We start from the raw sequence: 25,868 nt of genomic DNA, 5'->3' as shown, positions 1-25,868 counted from the left end.
CTTAAGTTTGTGAAGTGAAGCCACACAGATGACAGAGGCACATCTGTGCACAAGCAGCACCACAGCTGCACAGAGATGGAGACTAGCATGACTGAGGATAAGATGGACAGAGAGTGAGATCGGTGCCTGTGATTTACTGCCACACCAGCCAAGCTGAGCATACACCTGTAGTACATAATAGCACTGCTCACACTCCGCCCCACACCCACCAGAGCAGGACGAGCAGCTCTCGCGCGACCCCACACTGACACCTGGTGGCTCCGCGTGGCAGCAAATCACCACAACATGGCTCTTGTGCCCCCGAGGGGCCACGATGTCATGCTCGCACTCTTCAAAAAAAACTTTGCCGTTTCGTTTTCACGGCACTATTTCAGACGAAAAAACGGCACAGTGTGCTCTTTTGTTTTCTGTCAGCCGACTACTGGACCTTGAAAGCAGATACAGCGATAAGTGTAAAATAGGAAAGAGAGGAACACAGATAGCCCACAGCACAGACTGCACCAGGCCATTTCAGGACAGTCAGTTTATTGAACAGCAAATTGTGACAGGGAAGACAATATATATATATATTTTTTCAATTGCATTGTCAACAATGTCTAGAACTGTGCCATTCACCACACATATTCATAAACACCCTCTTTGCCACAGAGACGTTGTAGATGGACAGTGGGGTGAGGGTCCCTATACTTTAAAGTGCTAGAATGCACGATTCCTCTTGGAGGAAGACAACAGAGGCCGTGAAGAAACCCCAGAAGGCCTCCAAATTCCCCGCTTGCATCATACATTGTGAAGTTATTTTTGCCTGTGTTCATAGTTTGTTTTTGCTAGTGTGTGTTTGTGTGCGTGTGCAGCTTCTACTTATTGCATATCAGTGAGCTGGTTCATGAACATTTCAGTGAATGTGTAAAGCACAAATCTTTAGATTAAAATGTAATAAACTCTTCACTATAATACATCTCTTAATATCTAAGATACATTCTTATATCTGATTCAATTACAATATGTAGGCGATATACATTTTGTGGATAACTGCTGATGGGGTGACATTGTGGACACCATCACATGGGTCTCTTATAACGACCTGTGGGTCAAGTTTTACAGACATAAATAAACTTTCTTACAAGACTAAAAAGTTCATCTCAATCGACTTCTCCACTTGAATAACTCAGACTTTAAACCATGTCAGGGAAAGCAGCGCATTGTTTTCCAAGAACGTAGTCTCAGTATATTCAAAGTGGGCCATGTGGTCTCTTGTGCTTTCTTTGATTGTATACTCTAAGTCATACATTTGGTGTTTTAGAGCTCCTCTGCATCGACCTGCAGCCCCGGCTGTGGATGCTGGGGAGCGTCGATGGCAGAGGAGTGTGAAAGGTAGAAGGAAAGAGGGGAGAGAACACGGGTCTGACAATCAAAGAGAAAAATACCGCAGTGTCACACTAACAACTACACATCAACTACAGCACCACACAGTCAGACACGCACGCACATTTATATCACCAAATGCACACGTCAGTGAAAGTTCACAGCTGAGTAAAACAAAATTACTTGCACAACATTTTCAAGATTCAACCAAAGATACAGAAAAGAAAATCTGAAAACAACAAGGGAGGGGGTGGGGGAGTTAAAAAAACAACATAACAATAATCTCAACAACACAAAAATAGGCATTAACACAATAAAATAGGAAATATGAGATGAACTGGCAATTGGAATGTTGAAAAACGGTCATTTCTAACGACGAGCTGACGCAGATAGACGGCTCTTTTCACCGTCTGACTGTGGCCCAGCTGTCATGTACAAACCGAACAATAAATGCTAAATCATAAATTTCATATTTTCTGTACAATATAGTTAAGGTGGACACTTTGTCACAGATAAAACACGTACAAATATATAGTGCTGTACTACATACAGAAAGAGTTTCTGATAAATAGACCACTCGCTCCCACAAATGATAAAACACCGGAAAGTCGCCATCGCGTGTCGACAGTGGGATTGAGGAGCTGCTTGGACAGTGGGAGCGAGGAAGGAATGTGATTGGACAATACAAAGTCACCTTGATCTCCGGCGGGATAAACCAATGGCAGGGCTTCAGTGTCGCGATGCATGAACGAGATACGACAGAGCTGCTTTGCCGCTCGCAGCTTAAAGCAAACACGCCGAGGTGTTTGGTAAAATCACACAACACGCCGATGATTTTCTGATGAAGAAAGATTTACCATTCGCTCTTTGGGTTCTGCCAATGGATTCCAGCTCAGACAAAGAATCTAAAGTGAGTGTGAACTCATCTGTAAACAATAATAATTACGTGTGGAGCCAAGTGGTTTGAACTGCTCCAGCTCAGGTCTTACTGGCTCCACAATGGATGACTGTACTCATGAGGCCTCAGCATGTCATGTCTGATCAGCATAATTCTAATTAAATCAGCAAATAACCTGCATCCTATTATTAAAATTACTTTCAACCCATTTAGTGCTCACGGCTAACGCTTTCATCTGAACCCACGATGACTCGCACAGGGCTGAACACCACTGCCTCTCCGCTTCTCCGTGGACTGACATTTTTTACGCGCACGCGGCACTTTTAGCCGCAATCCAATCAGTGATGTCCCAGCAGGTGTTTTCCATCATCTCTCGAAGGCAACACTCCGGCTGTCACGTCTCTGATTGTGGTGTGGCCACAACTACGACACGCTCGACAGTTTCAACCCATAGAAAGAAGCAGAGAGGCAGCTTCAAACCAAGCCTACGTGTAGTTTGGAAGTGCGTAAAGCCCCCAATTTCCGAACACTGTCCCTTCAGTTTAGGGTGCGACTACGAAACAGGAGCTATCTTTTCCACTGAGGCTACTGTGGTAGCACTAAATATCAAATGGAACCTGATCTACTTGGAAAGCCAAGGCAATCAAAGTCTGCATGGAGCTGAATGGTTCTGAGTTCATTACAAGCACTTACAGGAAGGGATGTGGCTTCTGAGGAGAGATCAGAGGGGCTGTGCTGGTATCATGGTAACACATTGCCTGGGTCTTTGTCTGAAATCCAGGCTTACTCTATGTTTTGCTCTCATTCTAAATACACTATTTTTTAAGACATAAGGTCCGGGGGAGTCCTTTTGAACAGCATTTTTTTTTTTTTAAACATTCTTATGTTTTCAAACATCTTTCACAGTAAAGTACATGCATTTAATCTAGCGATGTATGATCACTGTGGTCTTCTCTGTCATTCAGAGACGAATGCTGTTTGAATTAGGTAGTGTCGGGCTTGCAGAACTGCAGCAACCAAGGGCAGTACATCTACTTTGGAAATTGGACAATCATTTTCACAAAATGCAATAAAATGCTGTAATTATAAAAGCAATATTCCTTTAAAACGTCAACTGGTATTTGTGGCTTCGTTTCCAGAGAGCTAGCTCAGCGTGCCTACTGGATTGTTGTGTGCCACCGTAGGCAGCTTGGCAAACAAAGGCTCCCCCCCCTCCTCAGCTGTTTCAACATTCAACACAACAAATTCAAAAACAACATGTACTGACCGGCCACGCTTTGACCCATCGGAAAATTCTTTCAGAATGAGATGAACGCGGTGGGCGTGATGCATTGTGGGGGGGAAAGGCAGAAGTGCTTCTTAGTTGTCTTTTTTAGTCAAGGAGCTGATAATATATTCAGCCACACCCAAGAAGTAGACCACCTGGGCGATGCCGAACAGCGGCGCAATGACCAAGGCTCGACAGTAGGCTCCCTTCAGGAAGGCCGATGGTCCCTCATTACGCAGGATTTTCCTAGAGAACAAATAAAATCTCAGCATTAAAAGTGAAACAAACAGACAGCTCTAGCTGTGTGCCAGTCGGTATGGCGTTGATTGTGCTTTATCTATCTTTTAATTTGATTATTCATAATGTATCAGCTGTGTTGTTTGTTGAATTTGCTCTTTCATAGTTTTTTGTGTGTCAATGCACTTAAATCCATTTTGACTTGACTTGACACACGCAGCATCACACATGCTGCAGCAGTAAAAGACATAATGAGGTCACCTGATACAGTCATTCACTCCACTGTACGTGTCCTCTGTGCTTCCTCGGTTCAGCGACTGCAGTCTGGTCTTTATCACTGCAACACACGGAGCTCAGGTGAATACATAACGTCAACTATCGGGGCACACGTTGCTGTAACGACGTTCAGCGTCCCGCTGCTCACCATCAATAGGGTTGACAGCAACGGCCGCTGTGCTCCCCGCAAGGCAGCCCGATATGAAGGACACGTAGAAGGGGGCGGGCCCATCGACGCCTCTTTTGCCCAGGTTGTTCAGGTTGGCAAAAAGGGGGAAATAGATCATGGAGAAAGGAACATCCCTGCAAAAAGAGAGAACAGTAAGTCATGTTGAAGTTCATTGAAGCCGGTTGAGAGATGTGTTTTTACCTGAGCACGGTGGCACCCAGGCCCTTATACAGCCCAGCAATACCCTTTTCCCTAAATAGTTCTCTGGTGAGCTGGATGGCTGTTGGAGACTTGGTCTCCACAGTACCTGCTGCCACCGTCTCTGGCATCAGCTTCCTCTGAGCCGCTACGGAGCACAAGAAACACAACATCAACAACAGCAAAGGCTTCGTATAAAGCCACCAGAAACAACACTAAGAACAGGTATGCGGGCAGACATTTTGAATTCATAACAGAAAGAAGAGACCAGCATCAAGCTCTTGTAATCTCTGCCATGAACCACATGAGGCCACTGTTTCTCCAGTTTATCCACTACTCTTCATTCTTTGCTTAAACTGCCATCTGGTTTGAATTTCCTCTCACCAATTCGTCCGGCATCTTGGAGCTGGATTTTCAGCATCTCCATAGGAGTTGTAACAATAACCTGCAACAAAGCAAAATAAAGGTGTCAGATACAAAGGATTGATTAGTATCCAGTGTAACATCAGCTATATGTCAACTCTTGTTTTCCTCTGTAATCCACGCAGTGGTAACCAGTTAACTGGATTAGGGATGAGATGACCATCTTCTGGGCTGCGATCTTAATCCAAGGTCTGCTACACTTAATCTAATCATGTCCCTCGGGGCTTGAAGCCTTTGTCCTCATTGACAAGAGGCATTTCCCTCTGACTCACTCACTCAGTGCACATGGCCAAGCACTCTTACAACGTCTTATCTGATCACTCAAATCTAGCTGCCAGTGTATCGCCTGATAACAGGACAACGTTTCAGTGTTTGGAAATCATTCACGAGAATGGCACGTTCCAGGTCACGTTCATAGATAACAGAGACCGACTGTGAGCATGTTTCTGCAACTACCTCCTCTCATTCCAACCTGCCGCTGGCTAATTCTAGCTGCAGGCGGTGATAAATAAGGCGAGTGGCTGAGGCCCAGTGGTGCGTGTGTGTGTGTGTGTGTGTGTGAGCTGACATGGGTGGCGTTGAAGGCAGCAGCTCCAGATGAGAACAGCAGGATGCAATTAAAGCAGCACCTCACTCACCTGGCATGTACCGGCCCCGCACCCAGCCAGCATCTCTTTGAGCAGAGTGAGTTTTCTGAAAGGAAAGAAGATCACGACCGGATCAGATTAAAGCGAGCACAAGTGGGACAGAGTGGGATCCGGGCGACTTTATTTCTGCAGTCCTTGAAAAAAGGGCGTTATCTCTGTCTTCTATGTCAACATGTCTGGCACAAGGGCGGATCTTTCCACAAATAGAGTAACCTTAGAAACAGCTGTAAACCCTGATATATGTTTAGATGGCTTTACTCCCATTGACCTTGACAAACTGACTTCAACAATTTTTACGTCTAAACCTTCCACCTGTCTCTTAGACCCTATACCGACTAGGCTGCTTAAAGAAGCGCTACCATTAATTAGCACGACTTTATTAGATATCATCAACCTGTCTTTAGTAACAGGTCATGTACCACAGTCCTTCAAAGTAGCTGTGATTAAACCTCTTCTTAAGAAGCCCACTCTGGATCCAGAGGTGTTGGCCAACTATAGACGGATCTCTAACCTTCCCTTCCTCTCTAAGATCCTTGAGAAAGCAGTTGCATATCAGTTGTGTGACTTTCTGTGTAACAATAGTTTATTTGAGGATTTTCAGTCAGGATTTAGAAAGCATCATAGCACAGAGACATCTCTGGTAAAAATAACTAATGACCTTCTAATCGCATCAGACAAAGGACTCGTCTCTGTTCTTGTCCTGTTAGACCTTAGTGCTGCGTTCGACACTATAGACCACTACATCCTGTTGCAGAGACTGGAACATTATATTGGCATCAAAGGAACCGCACTGAACTGGTTTGGATCCTATTCATCGGATCGATCTCAGTTTGTTTATGTAAATGATGAAGCCTCGATGAAGACCAACGTCAGTTATGGAGTTCCACAAGGTTCTGTGCTTGGACCAATCTTGTTCACCTTATATATGCTTCCTTTAGGCAATATTATCAGAAAACACTCTATAACCTTTCATTGTTATGCAGATGATACTCAATTATATATATCGATCAAACCAGACGAAACCAACCAGCTTGCTAAACTGCAAGCGTGTCTTAAGGACATAAAAACCTGGATGACCTGCAACTTCCTGATGTTGAACTCAGACAAAACTGAAGTTATTCTACTCGGCCCAGAACACCTCCGAAATCAGTTCTCTAATGATATAGTTTCTCTAGATGGCATTGCGCTGACATCCAGCAGCACCGTCAAGAATCTTGGAGTTACCTCTGATCAGGATTTGTCTTTCAACTCTCAGATAAAACTTATTTCTAGGACTGCCTTTTTCACCTCCGTAATATTTCAAAAATCAGGCACATCCTATCTCAAAGCGATGCAGAGAAATTAGTTCATGCATTTGTCACCTCTAGACTAGATTACTGCAATTCCTTATTTTCAGGCTGCTCTAATAAGTCTCTTAAATCTCTCCAGTTGATCCAGAATGCTGCAGCTCGTGTACAAATAAGAACTAAGAGGAGAGATCATATTACTCCTGTATTAGCTTCTCTGCACTGGCTCCCTGTAAAATCTAGAATATAATTTAAAATCCTTTTACTGACCTACAAAGCCCGAATTGGTCAGGCTCCATCATATCTTAAAGAGCTTATCGTACCATACTGCCCTACTAGAGAGTTGCGATCCAGTGATTCAGCGTTACTTGTGGTTCCTAGAGTCTTAAAAAGCAGGATGGGAGCCAGAGCCTTCAGTTATCAAGCTCCTCTTCTGTGGAACCAGCTTCCCGTTTCAGTCCGGGGGGCAGACACACTCACCACATTTAAGAGCAGGCTTAAGACTTTCCTCTTTGATAGTGCTGATAGTTAGGGCTGGCTCTGGCTTGCCTTGGACCGGCCCATGGACAAACTGGTAGAGGCAAAAACTACAGGGGGACTTCCTACACTGAGCACCTCTCTCCTCCTCTTCTTCACCTCCGTCTGTATGCATTGATGTCCCATTAATGCTCATTACTAACTTTACTTCTTCCCCGGAGTATTTGTGCTTTCTCACCTCACAGGATGACCGCAGTTTTATCTGGACACTGGTTCTTCAACCAGCCATGGCCCTGCTGACACCTACTACGATCTTCATTATGAACATTATTAATCCTATTCCCGACACCATTAATGCACAGTACTGATTTTGTCTCTTCCCCGGAGTCCTTGTGCTTCCTCTCCTCACAGGTTTCCATGGAGCATGGTTTCATCTGGACCCTGGTCCTTCCTCCTACCATGGCCCTGCTGACTCCAACTGCTAATATCACTTTTATTATTACTCACATTACTATTTCATACTACCGATACCATTAATGCACATTATTGACCTGCTTCTTCACCAGAGTCTCTGTGCTTTCTGGCCTCACAGGTTCCTGTGTATCCGGGTTTACCTGGACCAGGTCTTGCCTCCTGTCGTGGTTGTGTCATACATTGAATGTGCTGTAATTACATTGAATGTGTTGTAATTCACTATCCTGTTCTACACATGACATCATTGCACTTCTGTCCATCCTGGGAGAGGGATCCCTCCTCTATTGCTCTCCCACAGGTTTCTTCCTCTTTCCTCCCCGTTAAAGGGGTTTTTTGGGGAGTTTTTCCTGTTCTGATGTGAGGGTCCCGGGACAAGAGGATGTCAAACGTGTACATATTGTAAAGCCCTCTGAGGCAAATTTGTAATTTGTGATTTTGGGCAATACAAAAATAAATTGAATTGAATTGAATTAATAATTCACACGGCGAGAGGCTAGGCAAGACAATCAGCGTGCATGTTTGTCACCAACGAGATGGAGATGGATGTCCCAGAAACCTTCAGGCTTATCATGGGGGACAATGGGTGGGTGATTGATTTGAGCAATAAGATGGTCGCTAATGTTTGACATTGTGTGCTAATTTTACTTTCAGACAGGGCTTCTGCTGACACACATACAAGTAATTCTGTATTTTTTAAAGCAAACAGCTAACGACTGAACGGTGGAGGATTAACTCGAGCCCTGGTGAAAACACTGACAGCTAACGTGTTCGGTTACATGTTAGTAAACACGCCGGTCGATCACAAGACGAATGAGGGAGTGGGCGTGTGTCAGTCAGCCTGTTAGCACTTTCATTCCTCACCCATCCTTGGAGAGGTGGTGCCTGAAGAGGTCGTTGGCAGCCAATTTGATGGCTTTCTCTGGCGTGACTAGTGTTAAGTTCACCGCCGCTCCTGAGAGAATAAAAAGGACAGAGAGTAAGAAAATGAGAGGCACAGAGACGGGCGAGAGAGAATGGGAGATAATTGCCTGTCGTAGCCAGACACAGATCCATGTGTTTGATATCTGGAGCCTCATTATGAAGCTGAAAGTATTCAGAACCCTGTGCTACCTAACAGCTTTCATGCTCTCATTTTTACACTTCAGTGAGCTCACATATTAATCACAAGAATCTAAAAATAATTTTAAAAAAACATACCTCTGTACATCCCAAAATACCCCTCTGACCGGATGGTCTTAATAAGGCAGTCTGACCTGAAACACAAACACAACAGTGGTGGTATGTTATTCATCCAGGAACCTTATGACAAGCTGATCAGCCCTGACGATAGCCCAGCAACATGTTTATACGTTCATATGCAAATAGTCAAATACACGCATCTCTTACATGCTGGTGTAAAGGCGAGATCCATTTTGCTGGTTTTGCAAGCGAGTCTTGGCCAGGTCAATGGGAAACACACAGGTCACTCCAATCAGGCCAGCGATCCCCCCATTGATCAATTTGGCAGGCAAACTGGACAAAAATACGAAATATAAAAGGTCAATAAACGAAAACCAAATGAAAGTCCACAGCGCTGCTGTATTTGTAGTCGCTCCACATTCCCCCTCACCTGATCTGCTTGTCAGCCATTTATCTGAAGCCCCGGCTGGTCAAAGTGTCAATCTGTCTGTTAGCTAGTCACTCGGTGGTCAGCTGATTACAGCAGTGTGTTGCTGTCCAAGTGGATCTATGCAGGCCAATCGTGCGCTTGCAGTTGCTGTTAGCTCAAGTTGGGGGATATCTGTAAAAGAAATAGGAAAGGTCACATTCAGCATTCTCAAAAAAGTGGCAAAGTAATACATACACAAAATACCGTCCGAAAGTTAGAATGAAGAAATGGTCACAAACATTACAACATGGACTTATTTTTAGCAACAAGCTATTACACCACCTAAAACACACTGACAAAACCAGCCTTACCCCCCAAACAAAATCAATATCAGTTAGTTAGAGCTGCAAATAATGATTGTTTTCATGATCAATTAATTGTTTGGTCTGTAAAATGTCAGAAAATAGACTTCTAGAGGTTGAGGTCGTCAAAATTGGAAGTTCAACCCTCTCCAATAAACCACTGAAAAGCATTTTTGAGAGCGACATCATAAGTGTTTGTTTTAAGAGGTGAAAGGTGAGATGGAGGTGCTAGCGTGGGGTGTTTGCATTTGGAAATATTTTTTCTCTAGCTCTCTATCTATTTCAGCTAAAACTCCACACATCAATGCTGGCTTGGTATTTTAGAGTCAATGTAGGTTTCTGACACAGACACACGATGTCCAACCCGGAGTGACAGCATCGCATATCTACAGGACTTTTCACGCCTGGCTAACCCGCTGTATGACCGGTTAGAAGCCCCACCAAGTGGCACAGAAACATCACAGAAAAGAGGGAACCAGGGACAGTTGCCTAGTGGGACACATGTGACATGGACTGAGGTACACCACCAAGTATTGAGCCACCTAGTCGACAAGCTGTCCAGGTCCAACCATTTGTCCTCCATACTGATGCATCGCAAGATGGCCTCGGAGCGGTGTTGTACCAGCAGAGGGAAGGAAACAGTGAGCAGGGTTTCCCGGTGCAGCAGGAGGCGCCAGCACCACTTCAAGAACAGGCAGATACAGACAGGTTGGTCAGCACAGTACAGCCAACATCCAAAGACAAAATACGAGATGCACCACAGAAAGACCCGGTAATAGGCAACGTATTGGACTACTTGTTAGGGAATGGAGTAAAGTGGAGATCAAGGCAGAGGGGATTTTGCATCGGAGGAGTCAGTCTAGATGTCGGCAAGTACTCCCCAAGATCTACCATCCTCTCGTTCTCAAAGAGCTTCACGAGGAGATGCAGCGTGACGTGGAGCACTTCGTGACAAATGTGTGTGAATGCCTCAAGAAGAGGAAACCAGGAAACCAGCTCCGATGACGAGTATGAAAACCCCTCACCTATTGGAGTTAGTCTCAGTGGCCTTCCTGCACTTCCTGCAAGTCTAAAGGGGGGTATGAATATATTCTGGTGGTTATAGACCATTATACACGCTTTGCCCAAGCCCACGCAACTACAAACAAATCAGCAAAAACTGTGGCGGACTAACGATTTAACGATTTTGCGATGTGGACATCCTTTCTGGAGTAGAAAGGGAGAACCACCCATGCTCATACCAGGCCTATGTGGATAAATGGAGAAAGGGGATGACAGAAGCCTATGAGATAGCATCTAAACATGCAGGCAGGTCAGCCGATAGAGGTAGAAAAAAACAATATGACAAAAGACTTTATGGTCCAGAGTTACAGGTGGGCATCAGAGTCCTGGTGAGGAATACGACAGAGAGAGGAGGGCCGGGCCAACAGCAAAATCCACATCCACTGAATCCCACAGCACCGCCATTCTATCCTCAGGGCACATCCCATGTGTCGGACATCTTGCTCCATGGAGCTCATGTGGACCAGGATGAAAACCCAGCTACTGACGGGGCACAACCGGAAGACATTAGGAATCCAGGAGAATGTGTGGACTCTGACAATGAGATGCTGGAGGGAAACAGAATAGAATAATAAACGCTGGAAACAGGCACCCTCAATAAAACGTTTGTTCGTTTGAACCTATTCACCACACAGGAACGGAGGAGCAGCCTCAACAACACAGCTAAGAGAAACCTCAAAGTCAAGTCCAGGAATCCAGATCAGAAGCTGACTCTCCTCCCAGGTGTGCTGAGGACCAAACCAAGTACAGCGCTCACTTACAGGTGGGTTGGCAGGTCAACAGCATCAAATCCAACTAAGCAAGCAGCAAATCGTCACAATTGAGAAGATTGAATCGTTGCCATTAACTGACTAATTGAATCATCCCTACGGTTGATTATCAAAAGCTCTGTATGTCGCTTATTAATCCCTAAACAGGGACAACAGTACAAGAAACATCTTTATAATTCGTCAACACTTTAAAAATAGAGCTTTATCAATCCCTGTAGACTGATAACTTTATGTTAAAACGACGACCATCACTGGAAGATCTGTGTGTCATACATGTCCTTGAACTCTCCTCTGTCCTCTGTATGCTAACACAGCTCTTTCTGCGCAAACAGAGGAAATATATGTGATGTGGACAGGATGCTCCATATTAAAGGTGCAGAATGCCTTCAGTGTGAAAAGATGCTTCCCATCTCCCCTCATCATTCTCTCCACCCCCATCGTCCACCAATCACAACCTGCCTCTGCGTGTGCAACCCGCCTCCTCCTCCTCCTCTCCCTCACTTCCCTCAGTCACGACTCACAAACAGAGCTTTTCCGTCTCAGATCGTTGCTGACTGGTGGGTTTCTCTGTGAAGTGCATCTGCGCTCGCACAACACACGTCCATGACTGGTTCCTCAGATTCAGTTTCAGAGAGGTTGCGCAGCATGTGTGGATATTTATGTCCGTGGATAACTGTGTCCAGGTGTGAATGCAGCTGTGGTCTGGCATGTTTAGTTTGGAGGGGCACATTGAGGCCCCCGCTGGCTGCTCCGGTGGAGGAGGAGGAGGAGGAGGTCAGAGAGCCACATCTCTGGTCTCTGCTGACTCAGTCAGTTGTGATACAGACACATTTTTCACTTACAGCATGCTACTTTTGTTTCCCTATTTCCTGCCACTGACGTCCTCTTGAACTGAACTCCAGTCAGCACACCGATTCCCATCAGACAATGATTTACAGACTACACTGTGTTCTGTTAATGGCAGGACTGAGGAGATGATGTATGGCGAAGACCACTGCCGTCTTTATGAGTAACCCATCAAACCGACGTCTCCCTCCTTCTCCATCATGCTTGAGGCTCGACTCGTCCACTTCGCTTCATCCACTTCACACAACTGCGTCTGCAGCAGGACATTTATTTCACCCACAGTCATGTAGCCTGGCTGGACCGTCTTGTCATGACAATTGGGAGTCTGTGTGGAAACAAGTATAGCCTCAGTGTGCACAGTCCACAGCACAGTGACATCACTCAAGGAATTCCTTTTATTCTCAAAGCAGAAAGAGTTACAGTCTGTCTGGGGTTTCTGAATCACCTCAATGCAACACTTAAAAGGCCGCAAAGGATGCAAGGTCATTTTTTTTCAATTCACTGCACCAGTGAAGAGGAGAGTTACTTTAAATTCAACTAAGACAATGATTTACGGTGACTGAAAACTTCAAGTGAGTTGAAACATCTCTCACTTAAACACACGCAGTCCCACAGAGCTCATATTTTTAGGTTTTTCACCTCTGAAACAGATAAGCACTGATTAGTGAACCATAGACACGGTGATTGTGCAACTCGCCCTCCATGCATAACCTTGAACTTGACAACTTAACTCAAGCCAGCCACTGGGCGCAACATGATTAAAGAGTGCGCGCACCGACTGAGATAACGGTTCACTTTTTGACCTTTGTTCATCATTTCAACACGAACAATGAGGCAATCAACCGTTTGTACTGACGAGGACAGTGAAGAGTTATGTGGAATCTTGTCGGTAAAATTAAATAAATTAAATAAAATTCCTAAAGGCTTCTTTCTTTTACTTAAAATACATATTTTGTGGTTGCCTGTAACTGGTAATGGTAATCGTTTTATGTCACCTTTTAGCACTCCTTGTAATGATTTAATTCAATGTTTTTTACTACATTTTCAACCATTCTAGACAAACGAAGGGACGTGTAGGCCAATCTACTCCGTTCATAAAAACAAGATAAGAAGCTGTTCTTTCTAAAAATACAAACAGTGTATTTGAAGTGCTTTAAAAAGCTGACAGCACTGGATCAGAGCGAGGATAAACACGAAATTAGGTGGCTGCAAGGCATACATGTAGCGAGCTGCTTGTAGCTGCTCTAAGGCATGTCTCAATCACAATGACATTTACAAAAAGATCATTGTCTAACTCTGCAGGTACAGAAAATCTGGAGACAAATCCACACCAGTTCATTCCCTTATTCAAAACTCAATGCAAATGGTGTTAGCTCTCATTCAAAATCAACCAGAGAGGATTTTACCTTATCTGTCACCGCTCCTCTGCTGCCTCTCTCTCTCTCTCCTCATGTGCAAAACAGAGTACAGATATTGCTGACTAGAGGACAATCAGCTTGTTGAAAGACAGGAAGCGAGTGGTCACAGTGACAAAGCACTGTGGTATAGTCAGCACGTCGCTCACGTGACTGTGGCTGGTCGCGAAGACGGTGAAAGAAAGGAAAATCACACATATCCTTCCTCATTATCATGTTACAATCTGTCCATCTGTCTCACATGCACTGACTATATTAACAGGGAATGTGTGTGTGTGTGTGTGTGTGTGTGTGTGTGCATGCAATCCTCCATCAGATGTCGAGTACTTCTCTGAGCTGTATATATCTATTATTGTATGACTGACATCCAGCTTCATACTGTCCTTGTGTATATTTGTTGCATCAAGTATTTGTATTACATAGGATTGTGTTTTAAATATAGTTATAGCACTGACAGCTGTATGCCTACTGTTCCTCACAACAAACCTGGCAGCTGCTGTCGTGCCATCGCCGTGCGTTTTAAAATTTTAAATAACGGTTTAAGAGATGCAGCCTATTTTTGGGATATATATACAGCACTGCAGAAACAAGGGATGAAATGTGTGGTGTCACAGATAGATCTGATTGCTGTCCCCTCTTCCCTCCAGCATCAGGATCATAAACCGAATTCCTATTTATGAAAGCTCTCTCGCAACCTATATTCACAACCAGTGGCGCGTGGGTTATGATCTTGGGCACAGCGATGCATTTGCCATTAAATGTGCTCTACGAAGTGCCGCCATTAAACATGCACAGTTATGCATTGTTGTAATCGACCCTTCTGTAGATCAGAAGTAAGAAGCTGGCATCAACTTTCCAGCAGCACAAAAGCCCCTTCAGTGCAGAGGGGGGGGGAGTGCTCAGTCCCTCCTCAGGTATCTCCGGTGGCCCACTTTTTCAAGTCACCTGGGTGCTTCTCTCTTGTGTCTCCTCTGTTCTCCCTCTCAGCTTTCTTCCCAACCTTGACAGGAAAATAATGGTACCACTGTGAGTGGAGAAGAAGCTAAATGCAGCATTGAAGCATCTGATTACAGTTTGCAGATCACAGTAAATCCTACTCTGGCCTGAAGGACTGCATCTTCCCACAGCACAGCTACACATCATGTCCATTCAACGCACATAAACCAGTGACATTTAGCAGTCCTTGCCATTGGCATTTTAGCATACTTTTAGGAAATGCTACATGGATGCATGTGGATAACATGAATATTTAACGCAATGTTGTCTACTGAATGAGAATAAAGTGATGTTTTCAGCATCAGTTCCACTGGAAAACACAGGATGTCACCGTACACCCTTAAAGCATGGCTCACCTCATCAATTATTTCAAGGCTGCAGGAGTGTTTTATTGCACTCCTTGGCCTCATAACCGAACCAATACACTGGGAACAAAAGGTTGCTTCTTTTAAAAAGCATGCATTATTTCTTAACCTCTTACTCAGCAGTTTTCCCTTCTGTGAGGAGTTCAAATGTTCAAGTTGGATAAAATAGAAATCGCCTCCAGCATTCAAGATATTCAGCATTAATAACGATTGAATTAAAAATGATCCGTCTTGCCTTTCTTTCATCCTGTCCTCACTGAGCCACAGCATGTTAATGTTTAGCTAGAGTCAGAGGGGAGTAGCGTCACGTGTCTCTACCAATGAGAAAGGAGGTGGGTACAGTTTAAGTGGGTCTACTACCAAATACTAGGACCCACACCCACACGATGATTCAACCCACACTGCTAAGTGGAAGCCGGCAGAAGGCGGCCGCCTCAGCACCTTACAGGTCCAGGGGAGGGAAATGCACTAACTGGTCCGGTTGCTGTGTGGTAACGTCCACAAATCAAGCAAGCTAAAATTTAAAAACAAAAATTATGATAATAAATCCCCGTTAACGTTTCACCTGTCACCAACGGCTCGTCGGTTTTATGGGTGACGTTAAAATGTGAGATATTAACGAACCGAGCACAACGGTTGACCGTTGTTCATAACGCGTCCCATTTTTAACCCTTAACGTTGTGCGTTCACACCCACCATATGTAACGGCAGAGAATATGCTCGCCTTATTGCCACATAACGGAAAATGATTTTGCCGTCTCTCACAGGGAAGCGACAACACGTACAATCACAATACTAGCTGTAGCTTTTTATCTACATTTAAATAAGACACCTAACGTTAGCTTAACACGTTATTCCCAGGTGAGATTTTATGCCGGCTTCAAGCCAATTCAAGACACATTTACCAAGCAAGACGATCCACAAGAAGACTTTTGCTGCATCCCGTTATCTTTACATACCACATAGAGCGTTTCCGTTATTTTCTCCCGGTATGGTTGTGGTGTGAAATCAAAGCCTTTTACTCTGTATCTTTGGCTGACAGAGCGACAGTAGCTAAACCTACCGGTGTTACTAGCATTAGAGTCCAGCGTAGAGAGGGAGAGGAGGCGGGAGTGAGAGCAGGGAAGGAGGGGGGAGAGTAGCTGGCGATGGAGAAGAGCTCAGAGGAAAATAATATGAAAAGGGATTTAAAAAGGGGGTCCCCCTAGTGGTATGTAGTAGAAGTACAGACATATTTTCTATTTGCAGTAGTAAAGGTGTAGAGGGTGGGGGATGGGGGGGGGGGGGGGGGGGGCAGCGTCATCGTGACGCTTCATCTCGACCTTGAACACTAAAATAGAAAAATGGCTACAGTTGAAATATTAGGCATGAAGTGCATCATCAGCTATAAAAGTGTATAAATGACCAGTGACTCACTACAGGACTCTCAGCTTCAACTTCGGGGAAAAAAACAGCTGACACATTCCTTGACTTAACAGTTTTACTGGAAATGAAAATAGTGGAAATTCATACTTGCATTTAAAATAAATGAAATGTCCTGATATGTCACTGATATGTGCTGCAGCTCAACTGGTTTCTAGGTGACCAAAGGCACACAAGGAAGACATTTAATCAACCATAAACATGGCCTCCTGTTGCACTTGCAGTAAGTAGTCCAGGCCTCCGTCGGCCAACAGCTCCCAGTGTTTGCTCTGCCTCTTAACTCTGTGCAAAACAGCTTATTGTGATTGCCAAATTTCTGCTAGGAAATCAAAAAATAAATATAAAAATGTATTTAAAAAAAATTCATGGTAAGTCAAAAATAATGGGATACTGAGTCAAAATTATATTAAAGTAAATCAATACTTAATAACGCCAAATTCAGACTTATTAAGCCAAAATGTTGAGATGTTAAGTCACGAATATGAGGTATTAAGTCAAAATGATGACACTCAAAGCACAACTATGACTTGATCAATTATGATTTACCATGAGTATTTACTTGTTTCATCTTATATAACTTATCACAAATGTTTATCTTTTCCCGACAGGAATGGGTTTCCATGGTGTTGAAAACTGAGACCGTTTTTAAAAAGTGGAGAAAGAAAAACATGGCCATCATCTTTACGCAGTCCATCCATTATACATGTCCAGCCACCAGCTGTTAACTGGCTCTCATGATGGTGTTAAGAGAGATGCTTTTCTACACCGGAACAGTTGTTTGGACAGCAGGATGAGATGACGAGGACACATTGTCAACAAACAGGTTACTCAAGTGTAAGTCAGCCATCTGCACCCAGCGTGGCTTCATCTACTCCTGTGTTACGGGGTTCTTCCAGGCCCACTCTCCTCAGTGACTCAGAGTACTTCCTCCTTCCTAGACAGACAATGCCCTCAATCTCTTCGGCCAGGTCTCTCCTGCCGCTCTCCATCATGGCGGTCACCAGCCTCGACGCCGCTCCCGGTCCTGCACTCCTCTGTCCCCGGGCCCAGAGGAACAGCATGTCCAGCACTAAGGCTCCCAGGTTGTCCCTGGTGAGGACAGCAGAACATACCCAATACATTACAAACCGGCTACAGTGACTCATGTAAATATATATATTTTGATTAAAAATATTAGCAGTTTTATACCAGCAGTACTGTATGTTTCAATTCCACTGTAGGATCGAATCATTTTCGAGATACTGTACTTATATAAACATACATACTATATAAAATGTAAAGCCTATTCATGTGTATTTATTGGACATCGTTCATCAAATACACAAATCATTAAAATGACATGTGAATGTATTCCTACATAAAAAAACATCTACGTAATGCATTTTTCTTCCAACTCCAGGATGCGTCACGCGGAGAAGGGGGGGGGGGGGGGGGGGGGGGGTTAGGACAGATGAGCATCAGTCTGTCTGTGTGTAATCTCCTGCAGTGTCCCAGATGGCTTAGTGAAGGCTGACAGCGCAGATTAAAACAATCAAAAATTCTCCAACGATTCTCTCCCACTGCGGTTTGCCTTCACTCACATTACATCTCTCCAATTCCCTCAGAGGCTGGTTAAGTCTTTCACGCATGTAAAAAAAATATATGAAAAAGTGCATCATTCCCATTATAATTGAGCTCTGTGATTTAACAATATTGTGGAGTTCAATTAAGGAATTTCAGCTCCATTCCAACCTGCACTTGTACTGGATGCGGTCCAGCTCCTGGTAGCTTAAGCCAAGATTGATGCCAATAACACGCCAGTTTTGTCCTATCTGGAGGGAGATGGACAGCAGGTTGGCCTCCGTCAGGTAGCCGCTCTCTGGGTCACCCAGGTTCAGAGGAGGATACTGGAGCTCTTCCATGATGAAATTATTCTCTGAATTCAGAGCCTACGAGAAAAACAAGGGAGGAGAAAATACGAGTGACATATCGGTAGCAGCAATCTGTTGCTTTAGTTGGGAGGAATAAACATCTAGATTGGAGTCTACATAATGTGTGTGTGTATGGAAGAAACACCGTACATATGTATTATTTATATTCATAACCAATAGGTTTATGCTAATTCATATACAATCCAGAAATACTCAATTTCGACGTTATCATTACGAAACAATGAAAAAAAAGAAAAAAGTCACTTCAACTGACAGGAAGCCTCAGTGGTAATGTTGCAAGCCACTGGCTGTCAGGTCCTTTCCTCTTTTTCACCACTTCCTCTGGCAGATTGGGAAACTCCCCTCTGTAAAAAGACACCTGAGACAGAGGTAAGGAACAGATGAAGTACTCTTACAGACTAAGAGCGACCACATCCAAACCATAAAATGCTCAGCCTGCTTTCAGTAGAGTCCAGTACTTTAGTTTTTACTTCATACATTTTGACGTATGACTTTTCAGTCTGATGTATTATGTTGACAGGTGTATTTAACTGCTATTCATCGTGTATGGACGGTCATGAATATAAGACAAAATGCACCGTGGAGTTGAATGGTTCCGTCTCGGCATCACAAAGGTAGTATTCATTACAGGATTGATTCGGATCATATTACAGAGTACAGAGGTTTCTACTGTCTGGTCACTTAAAGCCCCATTCACACTTGATTTATTTCTCTCGGGGACGCAGGGTGATTTTAACATTAGTAATTACAGCTGCAATTACCTACAGTTTTTCTGCAGACTCACTGGTTCCTGCTGTAATTGATAAGCCGTACAGAGCAGCTTCCTTGTAATATAAAGTGGACCTCTGGGTTCTTTTCTTTAAATCACCTTGGAAGGCTTTGACTTTTGTGCAAAAATGGATTAAATCAAAAATGTGTTTGCTAATCTGACATATGAACATGCTGACAAGTTCTGACCTGGATTTATGGATGTTTATTCGCAATGGAGGGATGAAAGGATATCCTCGTAAAGTGTTATTTTGCAATAGTTAAAATGCCACCTCCCACTGTAATGTTTAAGGGGAACTATGCCCATTTATCAAAATATATAAATGTTACTCCTGTGGTCTAAGACATCAGTAAACATGAACAACTCTCTCCCAAATCCCAAACCTAGAGTGCTAAAATTAAAATGTGTAGTGTCATCAAGTATAAAGTCTGTATCTGCTCCATAGACAATGAATTAGGGGAGATGTTTAGAGGACACTGAGCACCCGGGGGATGTTCTGGGTAGAAGAGTACATTTTCTGTTTCACAACTGAAAAAAAACACAATAGAATAAAGTTCAACCGGGTATAAAAAAAGAAAACAAACATTCTGCGAGTCCACAAAATCAGTCTCCCATTCATTGTCTCTGGAGCAGCCGGAGACTTTATACAGGATGGCATCGCAAGTTTGATTTTACTTCTCTGGTTTCTGGCTTTGAGAGTGAGAGAGCAGCTCATGTTCACAAACTGTAATTCTAAATTCAGGAGGCGCTTGCCGTTGATCCGGTTTGAACGGGGCCTGAGTGTAGATTGTAATGTACGGCATGTAGATGAGTGATGTGTCAAATCGGTTTGTTGTAATAACATGTAGACGAGCTCATGTGTAACGCAATGAAACGTGGAAATGTAGAATTCACAAAGCGATTATATGTGTACAAGCAAAACAAACACTGTGATTATCTCCAGTCACCGCACTTTGTCTGCTGAATATGATGTCCGTCTTACTTGTCCCCTCACTGGCCCCTTCTGACCCGGAGCTGGACAGATGTACACCTCCTTCAGATTCTTCAGGCTGGAGTAAAACACAAAACACAGTCTTCCCTCCACACAGTCTGGTCTCTCTGGGGGCAAACAAATAGGACATCCTAATCTCAAGACTTCTTACAAAAGGCTGTTTCACAACAGCACATCATAAACCCCTGGAAGGAAAGGGAGCAGGAACAGAAACATGTTTATTTAAGATAGCGCTTCATAGAGGACTTCAGACCTGTGTTGATATCCAAGCCCCTCTCAAAGCCAGCGAAGAACTGCTCTCCCTCCAGCAGGTCACACAGGTCTGAGGGCTGAGGCCCCTCATACTGCTCTGACAGAGACTGCACTCTGCCGTCCACCTGGACAAGGAGCAGCACAACCACTGTTTAAGAGAAGAGGGCTGATGTCCTTGGTGTAACTAGATCTATATGAACTACACAGTTAAGGCACAGAGAGGAGAGTGACAAACCCTGTTAGTAGGTAAGCACTGCAGCATAACTTGTGAAGGATCAGTCTTCCTCTGGAGGACGAGGAACTGGACTTTAAACTGTTTCAGCTTTTGATAGACCTTCCTGACCGCCCCGCTGACGCACCGCTGAGTGGTGTACCACAGCCAGTACCTGTGATGGCGCACACAAAGCTGTGTTAATGTTCATTCATGAATCAAAACGTACATTATGAGAATACATTACGAAACAAAAACGTACCAGGAGAAATGTGTAATGTTGAAAACGGCATACAAATAGGTGACTTTGAGAGAGACTTGCGATGTAATGTCAGTCCAGGTTTGGGCAGCGGGGTCTCTGTGTAGCAGATACAAACAGGACATGTCCACTGTGTGGCCTGCAGAAGCACCAGACATGTTAACGCTTGCTAATACATTCTGTTATGAACATGTATGAGAGTGAGGGCATATTGTACCTGTGACTCCTGATGGCAGAGGAACCTGAACTTCGACAGCCTGTAGGAAATGCATGCTGGGGCTCTGCGAGAGGCAGAGGAGAGGGCTAACTCTGGCCTGAGGATCGCCACATAGTGCCTGTAACGCTGACACAGACACCTGCAGCACCTAAAGAAAGAGAGACAAACTAAAGCCTTGCAACTCCACAGATACCCCAGCGACAAAATGACATAGACTTCCATGTAGTGTAGCGTTACCTGTAGCGTTACCGTGCGGGTCTGCACCGTGGAGTCTGGGGGGAAGCGGAGCTTCACTCCACCGTCAGCGCTGGATACCAGCAGAACTCCGGCTGGTGTAACCGAGCAACTGTCCTTCACTGGACGGGACACTGCCATAAACCAGGAGAACTGGCTCACTGCACAGCAGGCCAGCTACAGGTACATCAAATAAATAATATCACAATGTGCACTATGAGGAGAAGAAAAGCTGAAATAGAAGTGTCATCCATTGTGTTGCAGTGGGAGGTTTTACTTTACCCTGGCTGGACGTCCTCCGGGGCGGCTGCTGTGACTCTCGCTGCCTCTCCTCAGCACCGTGGGCAGAGTGCTCCATGACTGTCCGTCAAACCTCTGCACCACCACCTCCCTTCTTTTGGCCCGACGGTATGGCACACACACCTCCACGGGCTGTGGGGATTACATTTATGTCACGCAAGTGCAGGAAGGAACACAGTGACAAGATGGAAAAAGAATAACCTATTCGGATCAAAACAAGAAATATTCTGTATATTTTGAATAAAGTCTTCTAGATACTTATTTTAGGAAGTAGTCCAGCAATTTAGTTCTACACTTCCATGAAATTGAGGGACTTCTGAAAAAGATTTAACAATAAATGATCAAAATCTGTGCAGCAGAGGTTGAGAAATCGCGACTTCTATTCCCAATTGGGTCAAGCTCCACAAACATTGGATCCTAAATGTCCCACAATGCAACGCGATAACATTTTCCGATAGATCCTCACTGCCTGGTAAATGTCCATGTCTCCTAAACCTCACAGCTTCAGTATGTAATGACTTCAGACTTTGTGTTTTAGCTTTGTCTCTAAACCCAAACTGAGATAACCCTGATGACATCACTATGACTTAATCAGGATTATGTAAAAACACCAAAAATGACAAGTGAACTGATCTTGATCTGTAACATTGATGGAGTGTACCTACAACAGATGTGGTACTTCGACAAATTTGGTTCAATACCTTCAGAAATGTAATTCCATGAGGGCGAAGTTCCATTGGACGACTCAGCAAGATGTCATGCTCCTCCAGCCGCACCCACTTCCTCTCTGGCCTTTTCTCAGCCCACTTCAGTCTTGTGGTTGTCACCAGGCAGCCTGGGGGGAACAGCAGCTCAGCCCCCCCTGGGAGAAACACATGACACCCAGCAGGCGAAACACAGAAACTAAGGAGCAAAAAGGAGCACGACGTCTTCAAATCGAGTCAGAAACGCTGTGATTGACAACATTACTGCATATTGAGAACACATGTCCACGCTAAGAGTGACACTGTACCTGCGCTGGTTAAATCCGAGGTGCAACTCTTGAATTGTCGTTTCTTGTTGATCTGGTAAGAAAACAGGGATTTAATATGAATATGCTGAAAGCAAACGTAAACGCTGTATCGAATTACGATGCAGTCAAAAGCATTTCAGCACAAATCTATTTGAAGACCTTTTTTTTCTCCGCTCACCAGGTGTAGGAGAGAGAGGAGGAGGGGTCGGGGGTTTTCCCAAAGGATTGTCACGCACATCTATTTTCAGCAGAGGCAGTTTGTTCAGACAATGTGGGATCAGGCGGAGGCCATTGCTGGAGATGACAAGCTCCCTGAGGGCGAGGAGGGAGCCTGGGCCACAAAGAAGACGTTTCAATCGCTGCGTTCATGAATTTAACTTACATTAAATTAGATGGTTCAAGTTAATTACTGTAATGCTCCGGCAGTGACACACCCACTCAGCCACACACCCTTACCCATGCTCTCTGGTAGCTGCTTCAGCTTGTTGTGGGACAGTTCCAGCTTAACAAGGTCCTCTAGAGAACCAATTTCATCAGGTAGCTGCTGCAGGAGGTTATGTGAAATATCCAGCGTCTGTAGTGCTTTCAGCTGACCCAGACTCTCGGGGAGGGAGACCAGCTCGTTGTGCAGGAGGGAAAGGTAGGTGAGGGAGGACAGCTGGCCTACACCAGGAGGCAAATCTGAGAGGTGGTTGTGACAGAGAAGCAAAGAGGACAGCGCAGGCAAGCTGAGAAGGCAGCGTGGCAGACAGGTGAGCTGGTTGAAGGAGAGATCCAGGTGCACCAGGTGAGAGAGGTGGGAGACAGATGCGGGCAGAGTGGTGAGGAGGCCAGGCAGCGGGTCACCCTGGGAGTCATAAAAACGGTGTCCTTGAAATCAGATAGAAAAGTGCAGTTAGAAGCAGAAAGATTTGAGCAAAGGAAGGAAAAAGACAAGAGAATGACAGCTGGAAATGAATGCACAGTATTTACAGTGTTGTATGTAAGAACCAAAACAGGAGATATTGTATGCAATGAATGAGAAAAGTACCCCGAACAGCCAGTGAACGCAGCTCTGTCAGGTGGGTCAGGACATCCAGTGCGTCATCCAGGCCTGGCTTCTCCTCAGAGCCCAGTCTCAGGTACTGGAGGCCCCTCAGCGGCCCCGGGATAGACCCCCAAAGCAGAGGCAGGGCAGCTGCTCCTCCCTTGTACACATCCAGGGTCAGCCTCGTGTCAGTCAACAGAGCTGAGAGCTCCACAGAAGGAGGCAAGGGGGGAGTCAAAGACAAGACAGAGGAAGATGATGAAGAGGAAACACTGGGGTGATTCTGGGTGGAGAAGTAAGAGGAGGAGAGGCTCGACGTGGCGGGACCACACGTGTCCACGAGGCTGGAGGGAGACACGGAGGGAGCTCCTCTCTCTGCCTGACTTTCAGACATCGCACCACTTGAAACCGTTGGTCTGGTCTCCCTCTCGGACTTCAAATCCTGATCCCGGTGCACGAGTTCTCTGCAGAGCCTCAGAGCTAAAGTGTCCACAGAAGCGTCAGGTACTCCACCTGTGGATGTTTGACACGCAGGGGTCCCATCCTCTTCTCCATCCTCCGACCTGCAGGCTGCCTGGTCTTCATCCTCTTCATCAGTAGCTGCCCCTTCCTCGCTGTTTCTCTCCATTGAAATATATTTACATGATTATTTAGCTGTAAAAGTACGAATCTCTGCACTCTGTGGCTACTTTAGTGACCTCCATGTTTCTATAATGCAGCTAAAGTTGAATGCTGTGTTGTTTCCTGTTCCTCTGCCCTCTCTCGATCCCTCTGTGCTTTCCTACTTCCTTATCTCCGATAATGTTTTTAAAGAAAAAGCTTCGCGTCATAGTTGCTCGTTCGTTTTTGTGTACGTAGTCCACCGGCGGAGGGCGGGGGGGAGTCTAGCCATTTTGTATCTTTAAAAAAAATAACGAGCCCCGCCTTTCCGGTTGTTGATGTGTATGAAATCGAGCGCTTTTATTCTGGCACCGCGAAAGTTTCAATTTAGGGCGGGACAAGTTGTGTCAACGTGTGCGCTCGATGTCAGCACCTGCTCGGCCAGCGGGGGGCGCTGTTGAGTCTATTATACTACCTGAGACTGCTGCACTAGGAAGTGTGCTGTCTTGAGTATATAATAGATGCATACATTGTTTGCACATGACTCAGGCTTTAAAATAATCTAATCACATTAAACTAAACATGTTTACAGTTTAGTAAAGAGCAGTACTGTTAATAGTGCTTGTTATGAATTCATAACAGATCATTTATCTGACACAAACACCTGTCTTTGGTGATTATAATAACAAAAAATGAATAAAACATTTTTAAACTATTTTTTAAATTTCCTTTTGAACATTCAACAATTCATTCATCCTGTAAAGATGGAATGAGGAAATATCATTAATTATTTGTGTTGTATAATACATCATTTGACTGAAGTAAGATAAAATACATTATTAACTGTGGAAGATCTACTGAGCAAATTCTATTCAAGTGAGTTTAAAGTGACCTCCCACATCATTTTTAATACATAATAGTTTCAAAAGTTCATCTCTGTTGTGTAAAATATTTACTTGTGTAGGAAAGAATTTGTTCAGTTCAGATGTGCCAAAGGGTGACATTGGTTCAAAGAGCTAATTTGGGTACAACAACAAAATAGAAAAAAAGTACAGCCGTCATCATCGTGTCAGACATGCAGCACCTTTTGAATCACCTTCTAGGAGCTCAGCCAAAACAACTTCTATTTTGAGTCCTTTTACATGAACAAATGTGTTTTTACAATAAAATACAAATGTGTTCACTTTAACACAACATTTTAAAACTGTTCTAAATGTTTTATTTATTTTCCTAAAAGATTATGTAACCTCAATGATTGTTTTGCTATTTCTGATGTCAGCATTACGGTCAGCATGACCAGATTAACCTGCTGTTATGCTCCTATTGACCCTCACTGACTGTGGGGGTCCTTGAGCAGTTGGGTCCCCACACTGGATAGAGTAGGAATATACTTGTTTTAAGATAATGAACCCTGGCTGATGGTGGTTTCACAATTGGACATGTTTTTGCAGGAATCCTGTCCTAAACAGACTCTGGACCGGTGCCCACGGGTGAACTATTTGTAACCTAATTCTGTGAATAGTTT

At 44.4% G+C, this 25,868-nt stretch overlaps 2 protein-coding genes across 3 annotated transcripts; both read right to left on the bottom strand.

Moving 5' to 3' along the window:
- Positions 1–1,473: 1,473 nt before the first annotated feature.
- slc25a22a (solute carrier family 25 member 22a) lies at positions 1,474–16,193 on the bottom strand. 2 transcript variants are annotated; one of them, XM_079268910.1, is made up of 11 exons: positions 16,078–16,193; positions 9,324–9,494; positions 9,101–9,226; positions 8,912–8,967; positions 8,576–8,666; positions 5,469–5,523; positions 4,792–4,852; positions 4,411–4,555; positions 4,189–4,343; positions 4,026–4,101; positions 1,474–3,773 (listed from the first exon to the last, which is right to left on the bottom strand). In XM_079268910.1, exons 2-11 carry the CDS (start codon positions 9,341–9,343, stop codon positions 3,620–3,622), a joined length of 939 nt encoding a protein of 312 aa, XP_079125036.1. In that variant the 5' UTR covers positions 9,344–9,494; positions 16,078–16,193; the 3' UTR covers positions 1,474–3,619. The 2 variants fall into 2 exon arrangements, with proteins under 2 accessions (XP_079125036.1, XP_079125037.1); XM_079268911.1 differs by lacking the exon at positions 16,078–16,193 and adding an exon at positions 12,339–12,390.
- A 487-nt stretch (positions 16,194–16,680) lies between these two features.
- pidd1 (p53-induced death domain protein 1) lies at positions 16,681–24,371 on the bottom strand (the record flags this gene model as incomplete). Its single annotated transcript, XM_079272988.1, has 15 exons — positions 16,681–17,629; positions 18,272–18,468; positions 18,725–18,829; positions 20,223–20,338; positions 20,485–20,608; positions 20,719–20,869; positions 20,957–21,092; positions 21,171–21,318; positions 21,408–21,581; positions 21,687–21,836; positions 22,406–22,607; positions 22,717–22,768; positions 22,895–23,047; positions 23,173–23,586; positions 23,747–24,371. 15 exons carry the CDS (start codon positions 24,369–24,371, stop codon positions 17,380–17,382), a joined length of 2,997 nt encoding a protein of 998 aa, XP_079129114.1. The 3' UTR covers positions 16,681–17,379.
- Positions 24,372–25,868: the final 1,497 nt, after the last annotated feature.

The sequence above is a fragment of the Melanostigma gelatinosum genome (genome assembly GCF_949748355.1).
Source record: "Melanostigma gelatinosum genome assembly, chromosome: 1".
NCBI classification, from domain to species: Eukaryota; Metazoa; Chordata; class Actinopteri; order Perciformes; family Zoarcidae; genus Melanostigma; species Melanostigma gelatinosum.
This window is presented reverse-complemented; position numbering and strand designations above follow the sequence as displayed.

What these genes read in the sequence shown, in the direction of transcription:
- slc25a22a (XM_079268910.1), bottom strand. Translation starts at nt 9,343, where the DNA reads ATGGCTGACAAGCAGATCAG. An exon ending in ATGGCTGACAAGCAGATCAG is followed by an intron (nt 9,227 to 9,323) that starts GTGAGGGGGAAT and finishes ATTTTTGTCCAG; the next exon opens with TTTGCCTGCCAAATTGATCA. An exon ending in CCAAGATGCCGGACGAATTG is followed by an intron (nt 4,556 to 4,791) that starts GTGAGAGGAAAT and finishes TGTGCTCCGTAG; the next exon opens with CGGCTCAGAGGAAGCTGATG.